This window comes from Corythoichthys intestinalis, chromosome 1 (genome assembly GCF_030265065.1).
Source record: "Corythoichthys intestinalis isolate RoL2023-P3 chromosome 1, ASM3026506v1, whole genome shotgun sequence".
Lineage (NCBI taxonomy): Eukaryota > Metazoa > Chordata > Actinopteri > Syngnathiformes > Syngnathidae > Corythoichthys > Corythoichthys intestinalis.
The window spans coordinates 37867347-37891174 of record NC_080395.1 but is presented as its reverse complement, the minus strand read 5'-3'; the positions used below and the strand labels follow the sequence as shown (position 1 = coordinate 37891174).

General features: G+C 39.2%; 1 protein-coding gene across 2 annotated transcripts in view; it reads left to right on the top strand.

Moving 5' to 3' along the window:
• The first annotated feature begins 3276 nt into the window (after positions 1-3276).
• Positions 3277-23828, top strand: part of rufy2 (RUN and FYVE domain containing 2) — a 42895-nt gene continuing 22343 nt past the window's right edge. The window contains exons 1-13 of one of the 2 annotated variants that reach the window (XM_057851272.1): positions 3277-3954; positions 9102-9275; positions 9355-9472; positions 10756-10857; positions 10974-11097; positions 15353-15417; positions 15491-15556; positions 15627-15696; positions 15788-15889; positions 19579-19695; positions 19775-19867; positions 21522-21596; positions 21697-21794. In XM_057851272.1, coding sequence (XP_057707255.1) covers positions 3654-3954; positions 9102-9275; positions 9355-9472; positions 10756-10857; positions 10974-11097; positions 15353-15417; positions 15491-15556; positions 15627-15696; positions 15788-15889; positions 19579-19695; positions 19775-19867; positions 21522-21596; positions 21697-21794 — 1505 coding nt within the window. In that variant the 5' untranslated portion in view covers positions 3277-3653. The remainder of the gene's footprint in view (positions 3955-9101; positions 9276-9354; positions 9473-10755; positions 10858-10973; positions 11098-15352; positions 15418-15490; positions 15557-15626; positions 15697-15787; positions 15890-19578; positions 19696-19774; positions 19868-21521; positions 21597-21696; positions 21795-23828) is intronic. The other variant, XM_057851278.1, reaches the window with a different exon arrangement.

Below are 23828 nucleotides of genomic sequence, written 5' to 3'. Positions count from 1 at the left end.
CCAAATACTTATTTTCCATCATGATTTACAAATAAATTCTTTAAAAATCAAATAATGTGATTTTCTGTTTTTTTTTCCACATTCTTTCTCTCATGGTTGAGGTTTAACCATGTTGACAATTACAGGCCTCTAATATTTTCAAGTGGAAGAACTAGCACAATTATTGGTTGACTAAATACTTATTTGCCCCACTGTATAGACATATTGTTCTATCAAACACAACAGTTGTTTTGGCTTAAAATACAGCAGTTTCTTTTAAAGAGGAGTGCAAGAGCAGAAACTGCTTTTTGAGTCTTGTCTGTGTTTTCCGCCATATACAATGTAAATTCCACTACTTGCAGTAACAAAAACAATCTTAAAATTATTTTTATACGTTACAAGTAAAACTGAAGTGCTTAACTCTATTTCTAAAAATAAAAACATTTTTAAAACCTGATCTTCTGAAGCCTGCGTGATGAGACCCAATTTACAATACTGTAATCCAATCGGGGACATCTCCTTTTTGACAATTTAGTGACTAAAACATTTCAAACATTTGAATGAGATCATTTGATTAATTGTTACATCCCTAAATTCTTGGTGATGACTCCATTGTTTACCAACTCTCCTACAAGGTCAGCTGGGATAGGGTCCTGCTTATTCATGACCCTAAGAGAACACGTAGTATTTGAAAATGGATGGATGGATAAAAAATATGGCAAGGAAATTTAACAAATGCATATGCAATCCTAACAATTATTGCAGCATCATGAGGATTGGTATGGTGAAAAAGTAAAACACGACTCTGTAAATATGTCAATAATATTATTTTTTAAAAGACAATATATACTTACTTAAACCTTTGATGCAATTTTTTTTACACCCTTATAGGGCACTTATTTATCCATTTGCTGCCGTCGTTCATTCGCCTCTCCCAGTCAAAACGTCTAGGGTTGTCAATGGCACTTAAAGATGAGCATTCACAATTTTAATAAATTGGACATCTATTGCTATCAATGGAATCAAGTCGGCCGGTTTGTCCGGCGGTCATTCTCCAGCTTCCCCGGCAACGAGCACTCCTGCCCACAGCAGGGGAATGACGAGCTGTAACTTGCTCGCTACCGGGGGCGTTGCCGATCGGTGAAGACAATCGACAACCCTGCCGCCATGTGACATGACCAGGGGTAGTTTCATGTGATTTTTCGCTTCAAAAGGCGAGAATAAGACTTGAAAACACCGCTCAGTCCGGGTTAGCATGTCAGCTAGCTGTCACGCCTCCTGGTTTGTTTACGCTCTCCGAAGACGGGGCAGGGAAAAGACAAAAGCTAACTCAGGTGGCATGAAATATTGCTCGGGAGGTGCAAAATGTTGACATTTTTGACAATTATGGAGTAATTTTGCCATGTCGTACTGAATAAATGCATTTTTAATATTTCATATTCCATTTAGCACAAGAATGTTATTTGTCCTGACCATACCCTTTATTTAGCAATTGGGGAAAAAATACTTTGATAAAAAGAATATCCTGTGCAACTATTGGAGTAGAGAGATTGAAACAATGACATTTTGCGGCTCTCTTCGTCGCATTTTCCTCGTTCTGAATAACTCCCCCTCAATGGGCTGAATTCTAAATCAGATGAAATCTTGACCCTGCCGACGACATCCTCCAGCTGAGGACACTAGGGCGGGGCTAAACGCCAGATTAAAAGACTAATTTCTCGTCATCTGCGTTTTGCCAAATTGTTGTATACAGTCGAATCATCTCAAAAAATGAGTCTAATTCAATAATGCCAATTTAAGATTTGTTATGCTTTCACAGGAGCTTTAAATACTGTACTATGAATAAATTCAACTTTAGAGTGTGTTACTTGGGGCTGTCATCAATCCGTGTCTCCATTTTTATTCATTGCAATTTCATTAACTTGGTTTTTATTAGCATTGTTTTAATTTATACATTTATAATATGAAAAATAGAAATATATATTTACAATTGCTAATATTTTATTATTTTTAAATTACCAAAAATAGTCACTTTCCTTATAAAGGTTTAAGACAGACATGTCCAAAGTCCGGCCCGGGGGCCAAATGCGGCCCGTGGTCAAATTTCATCCGGCCCCCAGCCTCTGTCATAAAATCAATAACGTCTGGCCCACACACAGACTTAATAAATTGGTCAGCAGTACTGCAACCAGCATATGAAGTAGCTTACACACGAAATGCTGCTCCTCATTCACCCACTTAACGGCAGCAGCACTTTAACCCTTTATTGCCAAATGTATCACATTTTAAAAACCTAAAATTTCATGATTGTGAGACTAATTTAGAATTTTGACATTTTGAAGAAAAAAAAAAAGACGGATGCAAGTCAACACATTCATCTGCAGGTTTCATGAGAAAAAAACATGATTTAGCATGGGTTATTGATATTAGAGCGCTTATTACACATATTCATTTTGACTCTCTTTTTACAAATGTGAAAAAAAGGTTTATTTATGTTTATTTAGGACCTTATTTTTTTCAAATTTTGGGATTCTCTGATAATTGCTTCATGTTGCAGGTATTTAAGGGCTAAGCAACATTACCCCGTGTGACCCATTCCATTTTCTAAAATGGCGAAAATCAACAAAAAAAAAAAAGAAAGTTGACTGTGACGGCCGACGCTTTATGGATAGGTGGAAATTGGACTATTTCTTCACTAAAATATGCAACAACTGTGTCTTTATTTGCAAAGAGACAATCGCTGTTTTTAAAGATTTCAATGTGAGGCGATATTACCAAACAAGACACGCTGACATGTACAACAAGATCAGAGGGAAGCAAGAAAGAAATTGAAGCAACTTGAAGCTAGTTTAATTTCACAGCAGAAGTATTTCGTAAGAGCCCGAGAGTCGAAAGAGAACGCCACAAAGGCAAGTTGCGAGATTGTTGAAATTATTCATTTAAAAAAATAATAAAGCAAATGTGACACACTGAATGGCTGGCTAAAATTTGCTGAAATATATTGTTGTTAAATGTAGTGTAAAGGATATTAGCCAAGGTCGGCCCCCCACATTTTTACCACACCAAATCTGGCCCCCTTTGCAAAAAGTTTGGACATCCCTGGTTTAAGACCTTTAACACCATGTTAAGAATAAGTGTCCAAATTTGACCACTGTCCCTGAAAGGGTTAAAAACAGTATTTGACTTCCCCGTAGAAAGAACAGGCGTTCTTGCGGCGATGCAATTATCGTATGTAGCCAACAGGGGGAGGCAGTGCGTCAGCAATGACGTAGTGTTTCCTTTTGTGTGTCTCGTGAGGAGCGTGTTGTTGACACCGCCCCTCCAGAGAGAGGGTGCAAGGCGGGCGTTCCTGTCACAACCCGACTGCGGTTCTCTTCTGCTCGCTGTAAACACATCTCCACGGCGACACCATGTACGGAATAGAAAGCGCCTCCGAGGAGCGGCACCTATGTGTTTTGCCAGCGGTACGGACGATAACCATGTAAACGACCCCGAGGGGCGCCTAGCTACGCTTCCACCTCTTTATTCGGCCTCGTGCTTCACCTGTAATTATTTAGTCGATGCAGTTGCAACTGTCTAAACGACTGTTGTGCTAGCGGTCCCTGGTGAGCTAAGCGTCGAGCTAACCTGCCGAGCGTGGAGCCAGACCAGCGGGCTGCAGAGAGAAGCTAAACATGGCATCGGCCGCCGAACACGACCTGGCTCTCTCCGAGGCCGACAACAGCAAGGATAAATCTCAGGTGTTCGGGATATTAAGGTTACAGGAGGAGAAATCCAACGTAGGGGAAAAACCTGTCCCCTCCGTGAGGGGGGGCGGATGTGGAGGTGGGAGTGGAGGTGGAGGAGATGGACGATGGCAGGCTCCCATCTTCGCGTTAGCCAGGAAAGCCTCCGAAACCATTTCAGGGAGCATTCATGTCCTACCTAAAGTGTCGGAGAACCGAGCATCCATGTCTGGTGACTGGAACGTTCAAGGTAGAGTATCTCCATCGATATATTTTCTTCAGCCCTTAACTAATTACGTGCCATTGACAGCAATAGACGTCTCAATGCGTTTCAACTGGAATGGCTGCCATTGAATGATCATGTTACATTTCCGCTGACGGTGCTAGACCTCCAGTCCGCTTTGACATGGAGGGATGGCAGCGATCATTCGCCGCCAATGGCATCCAATCAGTTAATGTTAATGTCCTCTCCGCTCTGATTGCTTGCTCTTCGCAGGGCTCCCGCAGACACACAAGTGCTGTACAGTGGCATCAAAAAGTTTGGGGAAGCCCAGGGTGCCCAGACTTTTGCATGCCAATGTGCAAACGCTTGGGCACTCCTGTATACCCAAACTGTTTCACGCCACTGTATTGACACTAAAAAGTCGGAACTCAGAAGTTAACATTTTATGTGGGTTACACTTAGGGGTATGACAAATTATCAAAATGGTGATATATCGTGATACTTTGTATCCCAAAAGGTTATCGATATGCTGCTGCCAAGAATTGAGATATCGTTTTAAAAAGATGTCAATGTCTAAAAAAAATAAATAAATAAAAAGGAACCAACAAGTTGCTACCAAAATCTTCCACCATAATTGTGTTTCAGTTAACTCTATGGCTGCATTGACGGTGCACAACGCCCAATCCTTTTAGACTGGGGGTTTTCAGGGCATTTACAGGTAACTTGCGGTTCATTTTAGGGCATTTATAAGTCATTTGCTGTTGAATTTGAGTCACTGCCTATTCATTTGGGGGATTCCCAGGTCACTTCCTGTTCTGTAACTCAAAATCAACAGGAAGTGACCCATAAAATACCCCCAAATCAACAGGAAGTAACTGAACATCAACAGGTAAATGACCTTAAATTGCCCAAAATTACCTCATTGCCTGGCCTTGGCTGCCACTGACGGCCATAGACGTTCAATCCGTTTGAAGTGGGAGGGATGGCAGCGGATGAACGAATGTACATTCGCTGCCACCCTCCCAGTTCAAATGGATTGGACGTCTACTAGTGATAAACTCATTCCAATTCACAGCAGAAGCTTGTTTTTCTATTTATTAGTTGTTGGTCAGAAAATCATTCTAGGATATTCTACAAATGTATCGATAATCGTTGTATCGCCATATCGTCAGATCATCGTTATCGTGAGCTTTGTATTGCAAATCGTATCGTATCGTCAGGTACCAAGAGGTTCCCACTCCTAGACTTACACTAGCACTGATGGGTAATTTAGTCTTCAATTAAATTATTGTCCATGTTTCTGGTATGTGGGAGGAAGCCACAATACTATGAGAAAACCCACACCCACGCAAGCACTGGGAAATTCATCCAAACTCGACACAGCAGGTTCATAGCCAAGACTCGTTTCAAAAACAACCTGTGAAGTTGAACCAAAGGCAGCACTGGGCTTAGGACACCCCCCCCCCCCCGTACATGATAACTCCCATTCAAAATGAATTTGTCCATTGCTGTCACTGGCAAGCAATTTGTTAAAGCAACACTAAGTAACTTTTTAACCTTTATCAAATATTTTCATAACATTTGTGATAATATGTCGACTGACAACTAGTTGAATCATGAAGGACACCTCTTTTGTATCTTGAGGGGTTTTGTTTTTCACAGGCACTAATTAACTTTGAGGAGGGTGGCAGGAACCCTGCCACACAATAAAACTACAAATCTGCTGACTGGTTTACGACTTATGTTACTTCCCCCTTTCCTCATTCATTATAAAGACAGAAGTAGATGCGAAGGCTTTAGCGCGAATTTTGTAAAGATGGCAGAGCATCAAAAGAGACAAAAAGTTTTGTCTGAGGAGGAAAAAAAGGCAGGCTACAAGGATATACAGAACAAACATTGGCCCAGCTTTCACTCGTTGGTGCCCCCCCCCCAACCGAACTTGTCACCGCTGACGAGTTTCGGTGGGGTAGGGGGCTTAGCAACACTAAGCCACACGGTTGCTAACTGTCATATTATGCTATTGTTTAGCCACAACTAGATTCATTACCTTATAACTATTGGTCCAGACTTTATAATGTCAGAAAAATATGCCCTTTCTTTGAGTAAAAGAAGGTACATGATTATTTTATTCTTCCAAGTAAGGGGAAATTAGATTCAAGATTGAACCTGTTGCTATTCTTGTCAAGTCATGACACGCACAAACCGGGTAAGTACATTTGTGAGATCGAGACTAAATCCATAGACTTCATAATTAATTGATTATTAGTGAAGTCGATGCTAGATCATTGTTATTTTAGTATGTATACATTTTGTGACATTTTTTGGGCTAGTGTGCTTGAGATATTCTCTTGTAAAACATCTCTATTTGCTCAGTAAAAGTGTGCAAACACAGCGCCGCAACGATGAGGATGTATTACCTGGTTCAAAAGTTTCCATGCAACACAAAGGATCATGAGACAAGTGACACACTGTTATGACTGTGACCTCCCTCTCCTTTTATCACAGCTAATAAGCATTCGTCACATCTGGGTGCGACTAAATTAGCTGTTTCCTGGCACATACAGTAGTTAACAGTATGAATTTTGAAGCTTTAAATGAATGGAGGGGAAATATATAACTAATATGTGGCACTTTTCTTTCCAATGTTACAGTTTCATGTTGTAAGGCTTTTAAATGTACTGTAAGATTTGTGTTGTTTCTGGAAATATTGGCACGTGAAAAATCCAGGCTGGATGAAGTTTTTTTTTTTTTTTTTAAGTAGTTTTTTGACAGCATCACAATTTTACAAAGCTCCTGTATATCCTGTCTAATATTTGTTTTTGAGAGTTGGTGTGTGATACCACAAAAGTTCTACCGTGGAGGACCAGTTTTGAGATTGGTTGTGGAAGGATATTTTTCTGTGTGTGATGCTAAATAGAGCTTATTGGAACTGACCACACTCAGTGTGACCAAAACTGTTGAATGTCTAATTTTATCTTAATGTGTGGGTTTTGTAACAGATAAAGCATTTTTTAAAGATTTTTAAAAATCCATATGTGTAGGGCTGCAAGTAGTGATTATTTTTTTATAATCGATTAATCAGACGGTTAATTAAACGATTAATCAGATAAATGTCACTTTTTTCAGTTACCTTTACAATTGAACTTAAAGTTGATTTAGGCATGTTGTAAGTAACAGTTGCCACGTTTACATGGAGCCAAATATTCCAATTACAATCGGAATATTTGTTCAAACCGAATAAATGTGTTCCATATAAACACCTCATTCGGAATGAACAGGCCCAAACCGAATGGAATTTCATTCCGATTCACAGGGGTGGAATATTCCTTTTCCCAAACCGATTAGAAGTAAAATTATATCATGTAAACAGGGAAGCGGAATGGTGTCTGGTTGCGTTCTTTCTGCGCATGCTCCGTACTGACGTGATGACGTCACTCGGTGACGTAGGTAACGTCACTTGCAACATGGCTTCCAAGCACACGCACAGCGCACCCACACAACTTTTTAAATGAACGGCGTATCATTCTGAAGTTTTGTTTCCACTCGAAAAGTTAAAACAGCAGCTGATCTGACGATCGAGCTCCATGTTTTGCAACGTGACGCTTTGTTTTGATTAATCTGCGCATGTCAGACGGCAGTTGTCAAACGTCCTTTCGGAATAAAGGCAGTCACATGTAAACGCTGGATCGGAATAGATGATGATGATGAAACTTTTTTATTTCGAGCATGCACACACAAAAGAAACAAAAAACATACAATATAATTCAACAAAAATAATTGTACTCGAAAGGGAGTGGGAAGAAGAAAAAAACTTATTTTGTCCCACCCCTGATCTCATTGTCCAGCATCCTTACTTGTGGGATACTCATGTCCACACAATGAAAAGAAGAAAAAAGGAGAAACAGACAAAAACAACTAAACCAACAGACAACCAACTAATGTTGGCTCATTCCCAAAAATTACAATATTTACACCAACTGACATAAACAGCAACACACATTGTCAGCAAATGTCATTATATTGTGACCAGACCATATTTTTATACAGCGATTTAAATTTTTGCATATTCTGACACTGCTTGAAATGATTGTCTAAATTGTTCCAGAGTTTCACTCCACATACAGACACACGAAAACGTTTGCAAGTGGTTCGAAATCTTGGCAACATAAAATCTCCAGAGCCTCGCAGACTATGGATATTCTCACGATGAAGTGACATGTAAACAACTGATGTGAAATTTCCATTCGGAATGATTTGAATCAGTATGAATAAAAGTCAGCATGTAAACGTGGCTAGTGATAACAAAATGATGACTATTTCCTTCAAAAAATAATATTTTATTGCAGTTTCTGGACTTAACTGTTGTCTACAACTGTACTGTTTCAAGTACATAATACTTATTAAAGTTTTTAATTAAGGTTTAGGGCTACGTGCTAAGTATTAACATTTCATCAGCAAAAGAATACAAACAATACAATTGGCTTCAATTACACACCTCTGACGGAGTCACACTGGATCTAACAACAAGACAATCTAACTCTCGACACTTCGTAATATTATTTATTTAGCAATTCACAAGCAGCAACAGTTGCAGCAGTGAGCTCTCTCTCTTACTCTAATTGCTGGCGCGCGCTCGTAGCCTCACATTACACACAAACAAGGACCCAGACGGGACTGCTCATAGTTGCCGGCAAAAGTCAATTATCAAATTAGTTGGCAACTAATTTTATTAATCAATTTAATCGATTAGTTGTTGCAGCTTTGCATACTGTATGTGTGTACGAGGCCTTAGTATCTCCACCTCTAGGCCAACCATAATGGGTTGCTATACATGCTGAGAATGCTGTCAAGGTGGTTCTTGAGTTCTGAAACAAACATCCACCTCTGGTTACACTTTAACTCAACAGTTAACGAGAGAACATTGAATGTGTGCAAATTTCTGCTTGGAGGTCTCAGTTACTTAAGCTATGCTAAACATGAGGTCCATGAATTGACTGTATGCCAGTAGGTCATTTTGAATGCTGCAAGGTTACAGATACTTTGCTACTCTGAGTGACTATGTCATCAAATTCAACAAAAACATAGGGCATACATAAGATATCAACCGTCTTTAAAATTTGCTAAATATACTGATATAGCAAAATTGTAATAATATGTGTTTGTTTTTCTGGCAGCTCTGCGGGATCCCATGTCCATGGAGCGAGCCAACTTGCTCAACATGGCGAAACTGAGTATTAAAGGTTTAATTGAGTCTGCGCTGAGCTTTGGAAGAACGTTGGACTCAGATTACCCACCTCTGCAGCAGTTCTTCGTTGTCATGGAGCACTGCCTCAAACATGGTTTGCGAGGTAAGATGGCTCCCCTTATGTCACTGTCTACGGTAGATGTTATGTTGATGTTGACCAATTGGCTCTGATATTTTTCCAGTGAAAAAGTCGTTTCTGGGATTCAATAAGTCACTTTGGGGTCCTCTGGAGTTGGTGGAAAAATTGTGTCCAGAAGCGGGAGAGATTTCAGCCTCTGTACGAGATCTACCGGGACTCAAGTAAGAAAATGCACTGTACTAAGTCAATTCCCTACGAAGCCTAAGGATTTCAAGTAAACATTTCTGAAAAATGACATTGTTAAAGTTTTTATTGCCTGACTCATGGCAGATTTTGTCATATTGGCAAATATTCTGTCATCCAAATAATATATTGTATCTAATGGTAATAAAATTGATCATTTACACCATTAGCAAACACAACATTATCTGATGCATTTAATTGCATTAAATCACAAATGTCTGTTAAATTGAGGTTGAATTGTATAAAATTTGATTACTGTATTTTTTTTAGTTAAAAAGCCATCTAAGAGCATTTGTTGAAGTCCAGGAATTGTTTGAACAATTTTTAGTACTTGTCTGCGGCCAAGAAAATGTGGAACCATGTCTATATCTCATTTGGTTCTTAAGTTTGACATACGTACCTGTACGGACCCATGCCATTTCCAGATGTATCTGTTAAAATATTGTCTATTTATTCAAGGCATTCATACAAACCAGGCATGTCCAAAGTCCGGCCCGGGGGCCAAATGCGGCCCTTGGACAAATTTCATCCAGCCCCCAGCCTCTGTCCTAAAATCAATAACGTGTGGCCCACACACAGATTTAATAAATTGGTCAGCAGTACTGCTACCAGCATATGAAGTAGCTTACACACTAAATGCTGCTCCTCATTTACCCACTAAAAGGCAGCAGCACTCTAAGCAACATTACCCCATGTGACCCTTTACTCCCAATTTTCTAAAATGGCCACAATCAACTGCGACGGCAGACGCTTCAAGGATAGGTGGAAATTGGACTACTTCTTCTCTAAAATATGCAACAACTGTGTCTGCCTCGTTTGCAAAGAGACAGTCGCTGCTTTTAATAGTTCAATGTGAGGCGATATTACCAAACAAGACACGCTGACATGTACGACAAGATTACAGGGAAGATACGCAGCAAGAAATTGAAGCAACTTGAAGCTTATTTAATTTCACAGCAGCAGTATTTCGCAAGAGTCAGAGATTCGAAAGAGTACGCCACAAAGGCCAGTTGCGAGATTGTTGAAATTATTAATTTAAAAAATAATAAAGCAAATGTGACACACAGAATGGCTTGCTAAAATTTGCTTAAATATATTGTTCTATGTAAAGGGCATCAGCCAAGGTCGGCCCCCCACATTTTTACCGCACCAAATCTGGCCCCGTTTGCAAAAAGTTTGGCCACCCCTGATATAAACATTAATATAAAAGGAACAAATAAAGTATGATTAAATAATAAAGTAACCTTTCCTTCCCATTTAGAACTCCTTTAGGTCGGGCCAGGGCGTGGTTGCGACTGGCCCTCATGCAGAAGCGGCTGGCCGACTATCTGCGACTGCTTATTACAAGAAAAGACCTACTAAGGTATGGTAACAAACGGCAATGCAAATGACATACTTTTAACAATGAGGATTACAAATTTTCCTCTTCATTATATGTGAGTGTGAAGAAGTATCTTCCCATTTATCATTCGCTTACAGTGATTTCTACGAGAATTCCGCACTGATGCTGGAGGAAGAAGGTGCCGTGATCGTTGGCCTGCTGGTCGGCCTGAACGTCATTGACGCCAACCTGTGTGTCAAAGGTGAAGACCTGGACTCTCAGGTAACTGCAACCCTGAAAATGTTCTTCTTCACTCAAACCCACAACCACTGCTCTCCACTAACATCTTTAGGATCCACTTACTATACACCGAGCATTTTGAGTGAACAGGAACTGAAACCGGTTGCACTTCCTCTACCTCGACTATGGCTGTGAAGCTAATCACCAAAGTTTTTAGGAAGCAAGAATTCTCAAAGACAGTGCTGGAGAATTCGCCATAAAATAATATTTTCAAGCTAATACAGGGTTCCCGCGGGTCCTTAAAAAGTCTTAAAATGTCTGAAATTTAAAATTCAGATTATCAAGGTCTTAAATTCAATGGAAAATAACACAGTAGGTATTAGGGGTGTGCCATCTTAGGCGCCCCACGATTCGATTACGATTCAGAGTGCTACGATTCGATTATTGAACGATGATCCCGGTATTGACGATGATCACGATTATCACGATTATCGATGCATGTACATTACTAATTAATAAAGTAGCCAAACAAATCTATGTCCATTATTTATTTATAATATCCTAATGATTCAACAGGAACGACTGAAACATGCCCATACAACAAAAACCTGCCTTAAATTTTTTTTTTTTTTTTTTAACAAGAAAGTGCAAAAACATTAACCAGTTTGAAGGCAGTACTTATTTCTCAACACACAGCTGACCTTGAGATACTCTTTTTCACAAAAAGGTGCAAAAATATTAGCAGTATCAAAGGCAGTACTTATTTCTCTCAGCAATACAATAAAATTTACACTGGTGGAATGAACTCCACATTTTCTGGAAACAAACTAAGTGTTTTTAGAAATAAGACTTCTTTTAACCAATATACAGTGATACCTCTACATACGAAGTTAATCCGTTCCAGGACCTTGTTTGTAAGTCGAAATGGTCGTCTGTCGAGCAGGATTTTCCCATAGGAATACATTATAATTCCATTAATTCGTTCCACAGCCCAAAAACCTGAACTAAATCCTTAAAAAATACTGCTGGTGCTATTACAAATGGCAATTACACGTAGCAAAACAAATAAATTATAAATCAAAATTGGAATAATATAATAAAAAGAATAATAATAATTCCTGTAATAGTGTAACGAATCGGGTTCTAATAAGGCGGACGTTTTTTTGTGTACCTGAACGCACCGCGGGGCTGACGTGCCATAGACGGACCGGTGAGCTTGAGTTTCACTTTCACTTTGAATGTTCTCTTGAGAACACCGTCAATTGCGGCAGACAGCAGGCGTTTTGTGTTGAATAAGTTGTGAAAGAAATGATGAAAACGTGGCGAAGCTGGCGATTTCTTTGGAGATGTTACCACAATAAGAATTGTCAGCTTAACTTATAAAGACTGGCGAACGATGGTCGGAGGAGGACCGTGGAGATGTATTGTTGAGCCATTTCACGGATGCCCACCCCACGCTCATATTTTTCTGTCATTTGCATCTTCATTTAGAAGGTAAGCATCAACTTTTTCCTTGTTTCACCACTTGTACCAGGCTTTTCTGAAACCTGTGTTGATTTGTCACACAAGAAAATCCGCCGTGCATTCGTCTGCGGTGCTGCCATTGTCGTCGTATTTCGAGCATGTCGTCGGATGTAGAAACAAATGGCGAGTCAAATTTTACGTCGGATGTCGAATAGTTCGTGTGTCGAAGCGATCGTATGTAGAGGTACCACTGTACTTTGTTTTCACAGATTTCTGTACTATTTTGCATGTTTGTAGTCGTACCGCTGTACTTAATCCTGGTTTTATACGTTCTGCATCTGGAGTAACTTTTGTACACCACCAAACAACGCACAAATCGACATGTTAGCGAATTCGCTAATTAGCATAGCGCTCGGCGCTATCTCGCAACATCTCAAAAACAACAACAATGAAGGCTAAACAGTACAAGAGGGTTCGTGTACTCACCTCTGATAGACAGACACGGGCTTCGCAAAACACTAGGGACTTTTTCCAATTAACACGACTTGAACCTTCTGCTGGACAACTGAAAGAGAAGGAGCAAAGAACTATCTTTTTTTTCCCCTCTCGCTCTAAAAAAATAACGTGCGCACAGAAGCGCGACCACTGGGTTCCTGCCTGTCTCATACACAAATTTATTTTCCAGTCTTTTGAAAATGAGTGATCTCTGATCTCTCGATCAGTAACCGGCAGCATCCATCATAACATTGTGCGTGTGTCCGTTAAAGGTGTCCGGGTGGCAGACGTGTCTTGAATTTCGTTCCGCTACGAGCGGCTGTCGTAAAGGTAATTGTTTTTAAACATTTATGAATCGTAATCGGATCGTCACGTGTCGAATCGCGATGCATCTTATAATCGATTTTTTGGCACTCCTTTAGTAGGTATTACATTTCCAGACGATGAGTTTAATGCCAGGGAAATGACTGTAGTCTGCCATTAAACTTCTAATGGTGTGTATTTGTTTTATTAATGGAAGTGCACAAAATACGAGATATTGGGATTACTATATTTTATACGGTAGGGGTGGGAATGTCTTGGTACCTCACGATACGATGTGTGATACAAAGCTCATTATAACGATGATCTCACTATATGGTGATACAACGATTATCGATTTATTGGTTAGGAAAACATTCTAGGATATTCTACAAAATAACTGATAAACAGAAAAACAAGCTAGCAAGCTTCATCCTTCTGCCATAAATTTATCATTAGTGGACGTCCTGTCCATTTGAACTGGGAGGGTGTCAGCGAATTAACCCCTCCCACTTCAAACGGGCCCCTCCCACTTCTGTGGCCGTCGGTGGCAACCAAAGCAAGGTACTGTAATTCTGGGCCATTTCAGGCCTTCAGGCTTCCTGTTGATTTTAGGACACTTTATGGGTCACTTCCTGTTGATTTTGGGTCACAGAACAGGAAGGTGCCCAGGAATCTCCCAAATGAATAGCCAGTGACTCAAAATCAACAGGAAGTGACCTGTATATGCCTTAAAATGAACAGAAAATGACTTGTAAATGCCCCGAAAATCGCAAAGAGTGACTGTGAATGCTCTGGTTTCGAATGAACAAACGTTCATTCGCCCTTCCCAGTCTTAATGGATTGGGTTTCGAGCTCCGTCAGTGGTAGCCATAGAGTTAATTGAGACACTATTATGGTGGAAGATTTTTGGTAGCAAATTTTTTTTAAACATTGACACCTTTTTCAAATTAAAACAATATCCCGATTCTAGGCATGACCTATAATAACCTTTTGGGATGCACAGTATCTCGATATATCACCATTTTGATATTTTGTCACACCCTTATTATACGGTCTGTTGTCCGCAACCTCACCGCACGTCAGCAACTTGAGTTGTCGCCATGACGCCATTTCCTGGTTATTTTCGGTTGCACCTCAAGACAGAAAACAAAGGCAAAGCAAGGGCTTTTATCTCCAAAAACTTGTAAGTCAGGTCACTCAAGTGAGTACCAATTAACTCACATATTGGGGGTTGATTCTTTGGCAGGATTTCATGACAAATATTTGTGATCTTTTGAGGGAGCCTACTATTTACTATTACTATTAGTCACTCATTGCATCTCAGTTTCTTTTCTGTCCCTTTTAGTAAATAAAAAGCAGATCATCAATAGGGGTGTGCCATCTTAGGCACCCCACGATTCGATTCGATTACGATTCAGGGTGCTACGATTCGATTAGTGAATGATGAACACAGTATTGACGATGATCGCGGTTATCGTGATTATCGATGCATAGTACATCACTAATTAATACAGTAGCCAAACAAATTTATGCCAATTATTTATTTAAAATATCCTAATGATTCAACAGGAACGATCGAAACATGCCCATACAACAAAAAGCTGCCCTTAAGCTGCTTTTTTATTTATTTGTTTTTTTACAAGAAAGTGCAAAAACATTAACCATTTTAAAGGGAGTACTTATTTCTCTCAACGATACAATAAAATTTACACAGGTGGAATTCCACATTTTCTGGAAACAAAGTGTCTTTAGAAATAAGACTTCTTTTAACCAATATACTTTGTTTTCACAGATTTCTGTACTATTTAGCATGTTTATAGTGTTACCGCTGTACTTAAATCATGGTTTTCACGTTTTTCATGTGAAATACACGTTCGCTAATTAGCTTAGCGCTCGGCGCTAACGATTAACATCTCAAAAACAACAACAATAAAGGCTAAACAGTACAAGAGGTTAGGGTTGTAATAGGGTTGTAGGGCATGTAATAATCGATTTTTTGGAACTCCTCTAATCATCAATCATTATGTATTTTTAGGTCGGGGTGATTGACTTCTCCATGTATTTAAAGAACGACATTGATGATTACAGGAGCGAAGAGAGGTACATTTTCCTGCTATTCTTCTCATTTTATCCAGTCCTCTTCAAATGTGAACATTTGTTTTCATGACAACAGGAACAGTCAGATCGCCTCCATCTTGGATCAGAAAAACTATGTGGAAGAGCTTAATCGGCAACTGAAGTAAGTCTTTTAATTTTTTCCTAGCTATTCTGGGAGATAATTCTAAGTCCGTAATGAATGTTGTGTCCAGTTCTACTGTTCATGGACTTCAGGGCAGAGTGGACTCTCTGGAAAAGTCCAACTCAAAACTTGTTGAGGAAGTAAGAGCTACTTTTGGCATCTTTGCTTGTAGTTAAGAAAGTGAAGGACAATTTCATCGTCGGTGTCTGTCCACTTTGTGTGTGTACGCAGTTAGCTATAGCCAAAAACAACATCATCAAACTGCAGGAGGAAAACCAGCAACTAAGGAGTGAAAACAGTCTCATTCTTCTCAAGGCACAACAGCATTTAGAGGTACACACATACTTGGTTACACACCTTGACACCATCAGTGCATTATTAAACAGTTTACTAGGTCATAGTTTTTGTGTACAAAGTCAATTATGTTTCATTATATTTAAATTTTAGTATTGGTAGAATTACTTCAAATCTCAAAAACAGTACCACTTTATTTGTTAACAGCCCAGAAAACACAAAACTCAACATGTCAACATTGCAACCTGAAGCATGCGTGAAACCCAATTCGTGACATCCTGTCCATACTGTCCTTATTTTAATGTTATTTGAACTAGGGATGTCCTGATCCAGGTTTTTGCACTTCCGATCCGATACCGATATTGCTTTGCACTTCCGATCCGATACCGATACTGGCCGATACCGATACCAGCCTATCTGAGCATGTAATAAAGTTTGAAGTTATTTAGCCTCCTTACTTAGTTGTCAGACTCATGTTGAAAAGGGTTTTAGTACTCTTGATAACAACTAGCCAGCTGAATTAGGTGAGTTTGAATAACACACGATGGTTGGTAACAAGAAACTGACCTGTTTATTCAGTGACAAACACAAAAGATTATAAATAACAAACAGAAATGGCATAGTCAGTCAGTAAAACATGCAAATAATATTGTAAACTGTCAGTGGAAAATCCCACAAATCCCCCAAGCTATTAGATGCTTTTAATGTTTCGTGCATTAGTTACAAAAATTATATAAAAATCCTCTGAGGTTTAAATAAACGACTATTTCAGTTTCAAGTTAACATTTTAAAACAGTAAATAAACTAATCAAGTCCCCATTCTGTATCAGCAGCTTTAAACTACATTCAATTAATTTAATTTTGCAAATCAACAGTTAAAGTTGTTGAAATTGTTCCCGTTATTCCATAATTTCCCTTCTGTCTACTTTTCACATGTGAAAGTTTTAAAACTGTTTTGAAGATAGATTCAAGTCAAGATTTTGCCGATTTAGGAGTATTTTAGCCACCATCCAAGTGGGATAAATCCGACTTCCCACTACTCTGGAATGCAGCATAAGTGTTGTATGGTGCGTCTTTACTCCCGAGAGATAATGGCTCGTCATCCAGAATGAATTCTTGATTCTTCTTCTTGCAATGACTTTTGTTATTCCCTGCGCTTTGGGACTGTCGAGTGCCAGTTTGTCACGAATAGCAAATGTTTCTGCCAGTGTTAGTTGCGAAGGACCTTTCTTTTTTGTCTTCGGTTTTCTTAACATACTCCTCATGGTATTTCGCTAAATGCTTGATTAGGTTGGTTGTATTAAAACTTCTTACAGCTTTACCACCACGCTTGACTTTATTGTGGCATATGTTGCACTCTGCCTCTACGTCTTTGTTGTCCTTTAAGGTGAAATGATCCCACACAGCTGACATTTTTACCGATAAAGTCTTTCGGTAAATTGGGAGATGGTGATGTAGTGTGTTGAAGGTGTGCCGTAAAATGCGGACCGGATTTTAGGGAAACCGAAGCAAAAACTGGAATGGATTATGTAAATCGGTGCGCTGGAAAACCCGGACCGGACTTTCGAAAAAAATCTGGATCGGAAGTCTGGATCGGAATTTTTCCGTGTCGGCCGATCCGATACCGATGCACATTTTTTGCCCATATCGGCATCCGAGCCGATCAAAATATCGGATCGGGACATCTCTAATTTGAACCACAAGTTTCGCGGACTTGGTGACGTAAGGTCTGTGTCAACACAAAACTGCTTTTGGCCACGAGCAAGGCGTTTTTGCGCGATGGTTTAATTTTGGTCTGAACACAGCATAAATATTAACTAAGGATGTCCCGATTGCATATTTTTGCACTCGAGTCAGAATCCGAGTCACAGTCACCTGATATTGAGAATCTGCCGATACCGAGTCCCGATCCGATACCGATCATGTGTGTTCAATATATTTATTTAGATTTAGCTTTGGAAAGAGATAAGACATGTTTTTTTCTCTTTTTTCCCCAAAGTGTACTTAAAAAAAAACTTTTATGTATATTTTGATAAATTATTTTTAAGCACTTCAAATGTAATAATCAACATCACTTTTAAACATGTTGCTGTCCTACCAAATTATTTTTAAACAAGAATAACTTAGAAAAATGCTTGCCTTTATTAAATGCTTCATTGAGTGAGTCCACTCAAATCCGCTCAGGCTGCTGAGAACACCTCAAAGAGAATACACTAGTGTTTAACAAGCTCAAGGATGATTTGCAGATGCGGCGCCTTTCAAGTCAGAACTCCCAGGCTTCTCTGGCAGCATCAAAGTTTAGCCAGCTGTCACTCATCGTCAACTTTAGCAAGCAGCGAACTGCAGTGCAAGAAAAGCAGCAAGAAGGAGAGTGAAGGCTGTACGCGCATGAAGCAGAGCAACATAAATATATTTCTTTAAAGGGAACCTTGGACTTCCCTGTAGGCTCTAATAAGCCACAATTGTTCTCTTTTAGTAAAATATGTTATTAGAAACACATAAAATATTGCCATTGATTTAAAAATTTCATATTTACCACATGTTTTGACCTACGCAGAGCGCCATGTTTTATGCGCGCAATGGACGCTCAAGATGATGACGTAGTTTGTCACTCACAAGACGAACACTGCCGGTCTTCTGCAATTCTTCCTACGTAGCGAGACGTCCATCACGTGCGCACATTAGTTAAAAGCGGAGAGTACTTACTATTTGTGTTTTTATTGCGTCTTTTATTACCTTTGCATTGCCTCAAAATACTTTTTGCATGTGTTTCCATTTCATACTTTTAAGCATTGTGTTTTCTTGTGGTAGCTTTAAAGCAGATTGTTTATCTGTTGACCACATTAGTCTCGTAGCATATTTAAACCACCCTTATTTGATATTACTACGTTTAAGTATTTTCCTAAGGCATCTGTAGTATGTTCTGTCTGTATTCATCTGAACAAAACAAGCTGAAAGCGCATGGTAGTACTTTGGGTGTCAAATTCGCTTCTTGTTGGACGTTTCGCCGGTGTAGCACATTTTGGCTGAACATATATATATTTTTTTTTCCTACTCCCATCTTATCCCGTCTTTCCTGTTCATTTTGCTTTTGTTGCTCGTTTTGTGAAATTTCGACAGTGCTGTCATGATCATTAATGTTCCTCTTGGGTTAAAATTGAAAGGGTTGAACAGATGACATGTTTATGTCGCTAGAGTCATACTCTGTAAGCCCAGCAGCGTAACCAAGTGACGACACCGCCCTGCGACGTGAAAAACAATGGCAACCTACTAGTTAAACTAATTTCACAAATTGTATAAAACCGAAAACATCTAGACGGGTTTTAATTTCAAATTATTTTAACTCATAATAATGTTTATCTTTGAAGAACTGCAAGTCTTTCTATCCGAACATCCCTTTAATTAAAAACCCGATCGTTTTCAACTGATTCCAATCCTCTTAAAAATGCCGCAATCGGCCTGATTTCCGATCGAGGACATCCCTAATCTTAACTTCTCCTCTTCTCCTTTCTTAATTTTTTTCATAATGTTAAGATTCGATACCTTGGTAATTGCTTTTCTTTTGGCTGAGCCTAGAAGACCCAGATTTCTTCTTTGGGGGGGGCGGGGGGGTTGAGAATATATATAGAGAATATATGTTTACCCTTTTTACTTAAACTAGCCACAAAATTTTTATAATCCCTCTCTATCAGCACAACCTTTGAGTTGTTTTTAATGGTTTAATGCAGGTGTCTCAAGGTGATGTGTCAATGGAGCGAGACACGTACAAACAGTCTCGTCAAGGTTTGGATGAGATGTACAATGAGGCGCAAAGACAGTTGAAGGAGGAGTGTCAGCTCAGACAGGTTTGCACACCTCCCCTTTTACATGTGCACTTTTTGTGACCATGCTAGCGCTTGAGTATGCTGTGTGCTTTATTATCAGGATGTGGAGAATGAACTTGTAGTTCAGGTGTCAATGAAGCAGGAAATGGAGCTGGCCATGAAACTTCTCGAGAAAGATATTCATGAAAAACAGGTGCAAAATATGTGTATTCCCAGGAAATGATTGCAATTACAAATGCTTTGGCACTAGTATCTTCATTGATTTTGCGTGCAATGAAAAAACATAAAAGAGGATCGGGAAAAACAATTAAATCATCATTTTACACAGAACTCAAAAAATGGGCCAGACAAAAGTATTGGCACCCTTTGAAAAATCATGTGATGCTTCTCTAATTTGTGTAATTAACAGATCTGTTACTTACCTGTGGCACATAACAGGTGGTGGCAGTAACTAAATCACAGTTGCAGCCAGTTAAAATTAAAGTTGACTCAACCTCGTTCTGTGTCTTTGTGTGTACCACATTGAGCATACAGAAAAGAAAGAAGACCAAAGAACTCTCTTAGGACTTGAAAAGCAAAATTTTGAGGAAGCATGGGCAATGTCAAGGTTACAAGTCCATCTCCAAAGACCTGAATGTTCCTGTGTCTACTGTGCGCAGTGTCATCAATAAGCGTAAAGCCCATGGCACAGTGGCTAACCTCCCTAGATGTGGACATAAAAAAAAAATTGACAAGAGATTTCAACGAAAGATTGCGGATGGTGGATAAAGAACCTCAATCATCCAAACAAGTTCAACCTGTCCTCCAGTCCGTGGGTACAACAGTGTCAACCTGTACCATCCGTCGGCGTCTGAATGAAAAGGGACTCTATGGTAGGATATCCAGAAAGACCCCACTTCTGACCCAGAGACATAAAAAAGCCAGGCTGGAGTTTGCCAAAACTTACCTGAGAAAGCCAAAAACGTTTTGGAAGAATGTTCTCTGGTCAGATGAGACAAAAGTAGAGCTTTTTGGGAAAAGGCATCAACATAGAGTTTACAGGGGGAAAAAACAAGGCCTTCAAAGAAAAGAACACGGTCCCCATAGTCAAACATGGCGGAGGTTCCCTGATGTTTTGGAGTTGCTTTGCTGCCTCTGGCACTGGACTGCTTGACCGTGTGCATGGCTTTATGAAGTCTGAAGACTAACAACAAATTTTGTAGCATAATGTAGGGCCCAGTATAAGAAAGTTGGGTCTTCCTCAGAGGTGATGGGTCTTCCAGCAGGACAATGACCCAAAACACACTTCAAAAAGCACTAGAAAATGGTTTGAGAGAAAGCACTGGAGACTTCTAAAGTGGTTAGCAATGAATCTAGACCTGAATCCCATGGAACACATGCGGAGAAATCTGAAAATGGCAGTTCGGAGAAGGCACCCTTCAAATCTCAGAGACCTGGAGCTGTATTCCAAAGAAGAATGGTCTAAAATTCCAGTAGAGCATTGTAAGAAACTCACTGATGGGTACCGGAAGCAGTTGTTCGCAGTTATTTTGTCTGAAGTTTGTGCTACCAAGTATTAGGCTGAAGGTGCTAATGCTTTTGTCTGGCCCATTTTTGGAGTTATGTGTAAAAATGATAATGATTTAATTTTTTTTCATTCTCTTTTGTGTTTTTTCATAGCAAGCAAAATATATGAAGATATTACTACCAAAGCATTTGTAATTGCAATCATTTTCTGGGAGAAATTGAGCATTATCTGACAAAATTGCAGGGGTGCCAATACAGTACTTTTGGCCAGCACTGTAAGTATTATGTTTACCTCAAATACATTTTGGTTTATTTGTGCAACTGTTGATGTCCTCAAACAGGACACGCTGATTGGTCTCAGACATCAACTGGATGAAGTCAAAGCCATCAATGTCGAGATGTACCAGAAGATGCAGGTATTTCGAAACACACATTGATAGATGTTAACAAAACAGAAATTGTCCGTTAGATTGAACCGAGTCAACAGCTTCTGAGCCAAGAATTCTCATCTCATAGTCATCTGATGACGAGATGAAGAAGAAAAACAACATGATCAGTCGTCTCGAGGAGAAAACCAATCAGATCACTGCCACCATGAAGCAGCTGGAGCAGAGGTGAGCAAAACAGATCGTCTCGGCCTAACACAAAAAAAAGTCTAAGGAAAAATCATTTTTCCTCTCTTATCACCTCAATTCATGTAAGCCCTGATAGCTGTGCATTTGTCTTAAATTATCAGGCAGTCCCAACTAGGGTAAAGGGAGGAAAAGATTTTGTCCTTCATTCCAGTCACGAGTTTGAGTTTCTCCCAAGGATATCGGTTTTAAGCTTCAAACAGAACATATGACCTCACTGACTGAACTCATTGTCAAGATGTACAATAAGTCCTGTCATCAAAGTGGCGTTGAAACTGATGGCATCTCAAGTTTTTTCGTTCCTTTGTGTTCCAGTCAACTCTTTTTTCTAGTTAATGATTAAATGTATGGACTTTGTTTCTTGTGGGAACACTCAGTGAATTTTAAAAAGAAATGCCGTGTTCCCTTGTGCGTTAATGTGGCAAAGTGATATGGGTCATTCTAGGATTGGAGGACATTTTAGCTTCTAAATTATTCTTATTTTTCTGATTTTCTTCAATCACAAATAAAAGTAATAAACTAGCAAAGGCTTGATTAGCTCATCTTAATCATCAACGGTAACATTTTTATTACCTAATTTTATTTGATATTTACAATACTTGGCATAATCAACTTAACTGATTGCAAGTCCATACCAGTGTTAGCTTTTATGCAGGCGTAGAAGCAAGCTGTTTATCCACTGAAGCTGTTACTGCTGTCCAAGAGGACAAACTTACTTTTGTAAATGAGAAAATTATTTAAAAAAAAAAAAAAAAAAAAATTTATAGAGAGAAAAAAAACTGAAGATGTCGCATTCCATATATCATGTAATTCACAGGGTTGTGTGTATGTCGTGGACACACTTTCCATGAATATACTGTAATTTTCGGACTATAAACCACTACTTTTTTGCTTCATTTTGAATCCTGCGGCTTATGGTCCAGTGTGGCTTATTTGTTGATTTATTTGGGTTAATAGGTAACACTTTGTTTGACAGCGGCATCATAAGACTGTCATAAAACCGTCATAATTATGACATAACACTATCATGGGCATTACTGAATGCGTATGACAGATGTCATTAGGTGTCATCCGGCAAATTATATCACTAACTCCATATATATCCAGCTTGGATCTTTTATATAAATTCAAATGTCAGATAATTTGCCGGATAACACTAAATGACATCTGTTATAAGCAATCATTATCGCTCATGATAGTGTCATTTCATAATTATGACAGTCTTATGGTGCCACTGTCATATAAAGTGTTACCAAATACTATAAGTAGCAATTAATGAAACAACTGGAACAGTAACTGAAGAAATAATTAGCACAGACCATGAATTTTGATTTACATCTGTAGCGCTGCAATGCATGCTAGGAGGCATGTTGGACAACAACAGTGCTGGCAGCAGAGGTTCACTATCCTCCAAAGGAGCAGTGATGGCCAACAGAAGCTTCTTGAAGCAATGATGGTGGTTCATTTGGTCTTATGACAGTTGTATGATGCCTCTGTCAAATGAAGTGTTACCGGTTAATATCTTTTGGTGTAAATATCCCATAATACAGTGAGGACAGCTGCGGTTTATAACCCAGTGCGTGTTATCTCTGAACAAATGCCGTTTTTGTGCCAAATTTGGTGGGTGGCGGCTTATAGTCAGGTGCGCCTTATAGTGCGAAAATTACGGTAATCATTCATATTTGAAATATTATTTTTTATAAAATGTTCCCACAAAGACAAGAGAAAGCAATAAAAGAAATAATCTGAATTCATTTTGACGGTTTTATTTGCTATTTAATTTCTCTTAGTTTTTCATTTTTGACACTCAGGTTGTTGTTGTTCATGTGGACATTAACGTTGAAGTTCTACTCCTCTGTCATTTGTAAACTGATCGTGTTGAAATTTGGTAGCCATGTAGCATGGGCCTGTATCTATTGATCCTTAGAGACCAAATGTTTATTTTCTTTTTGTATCAGGGCTTATTAATTAATTGCTGATTTAATTGTGCCTACTTTGCCTCTAGGTTACGAGTTA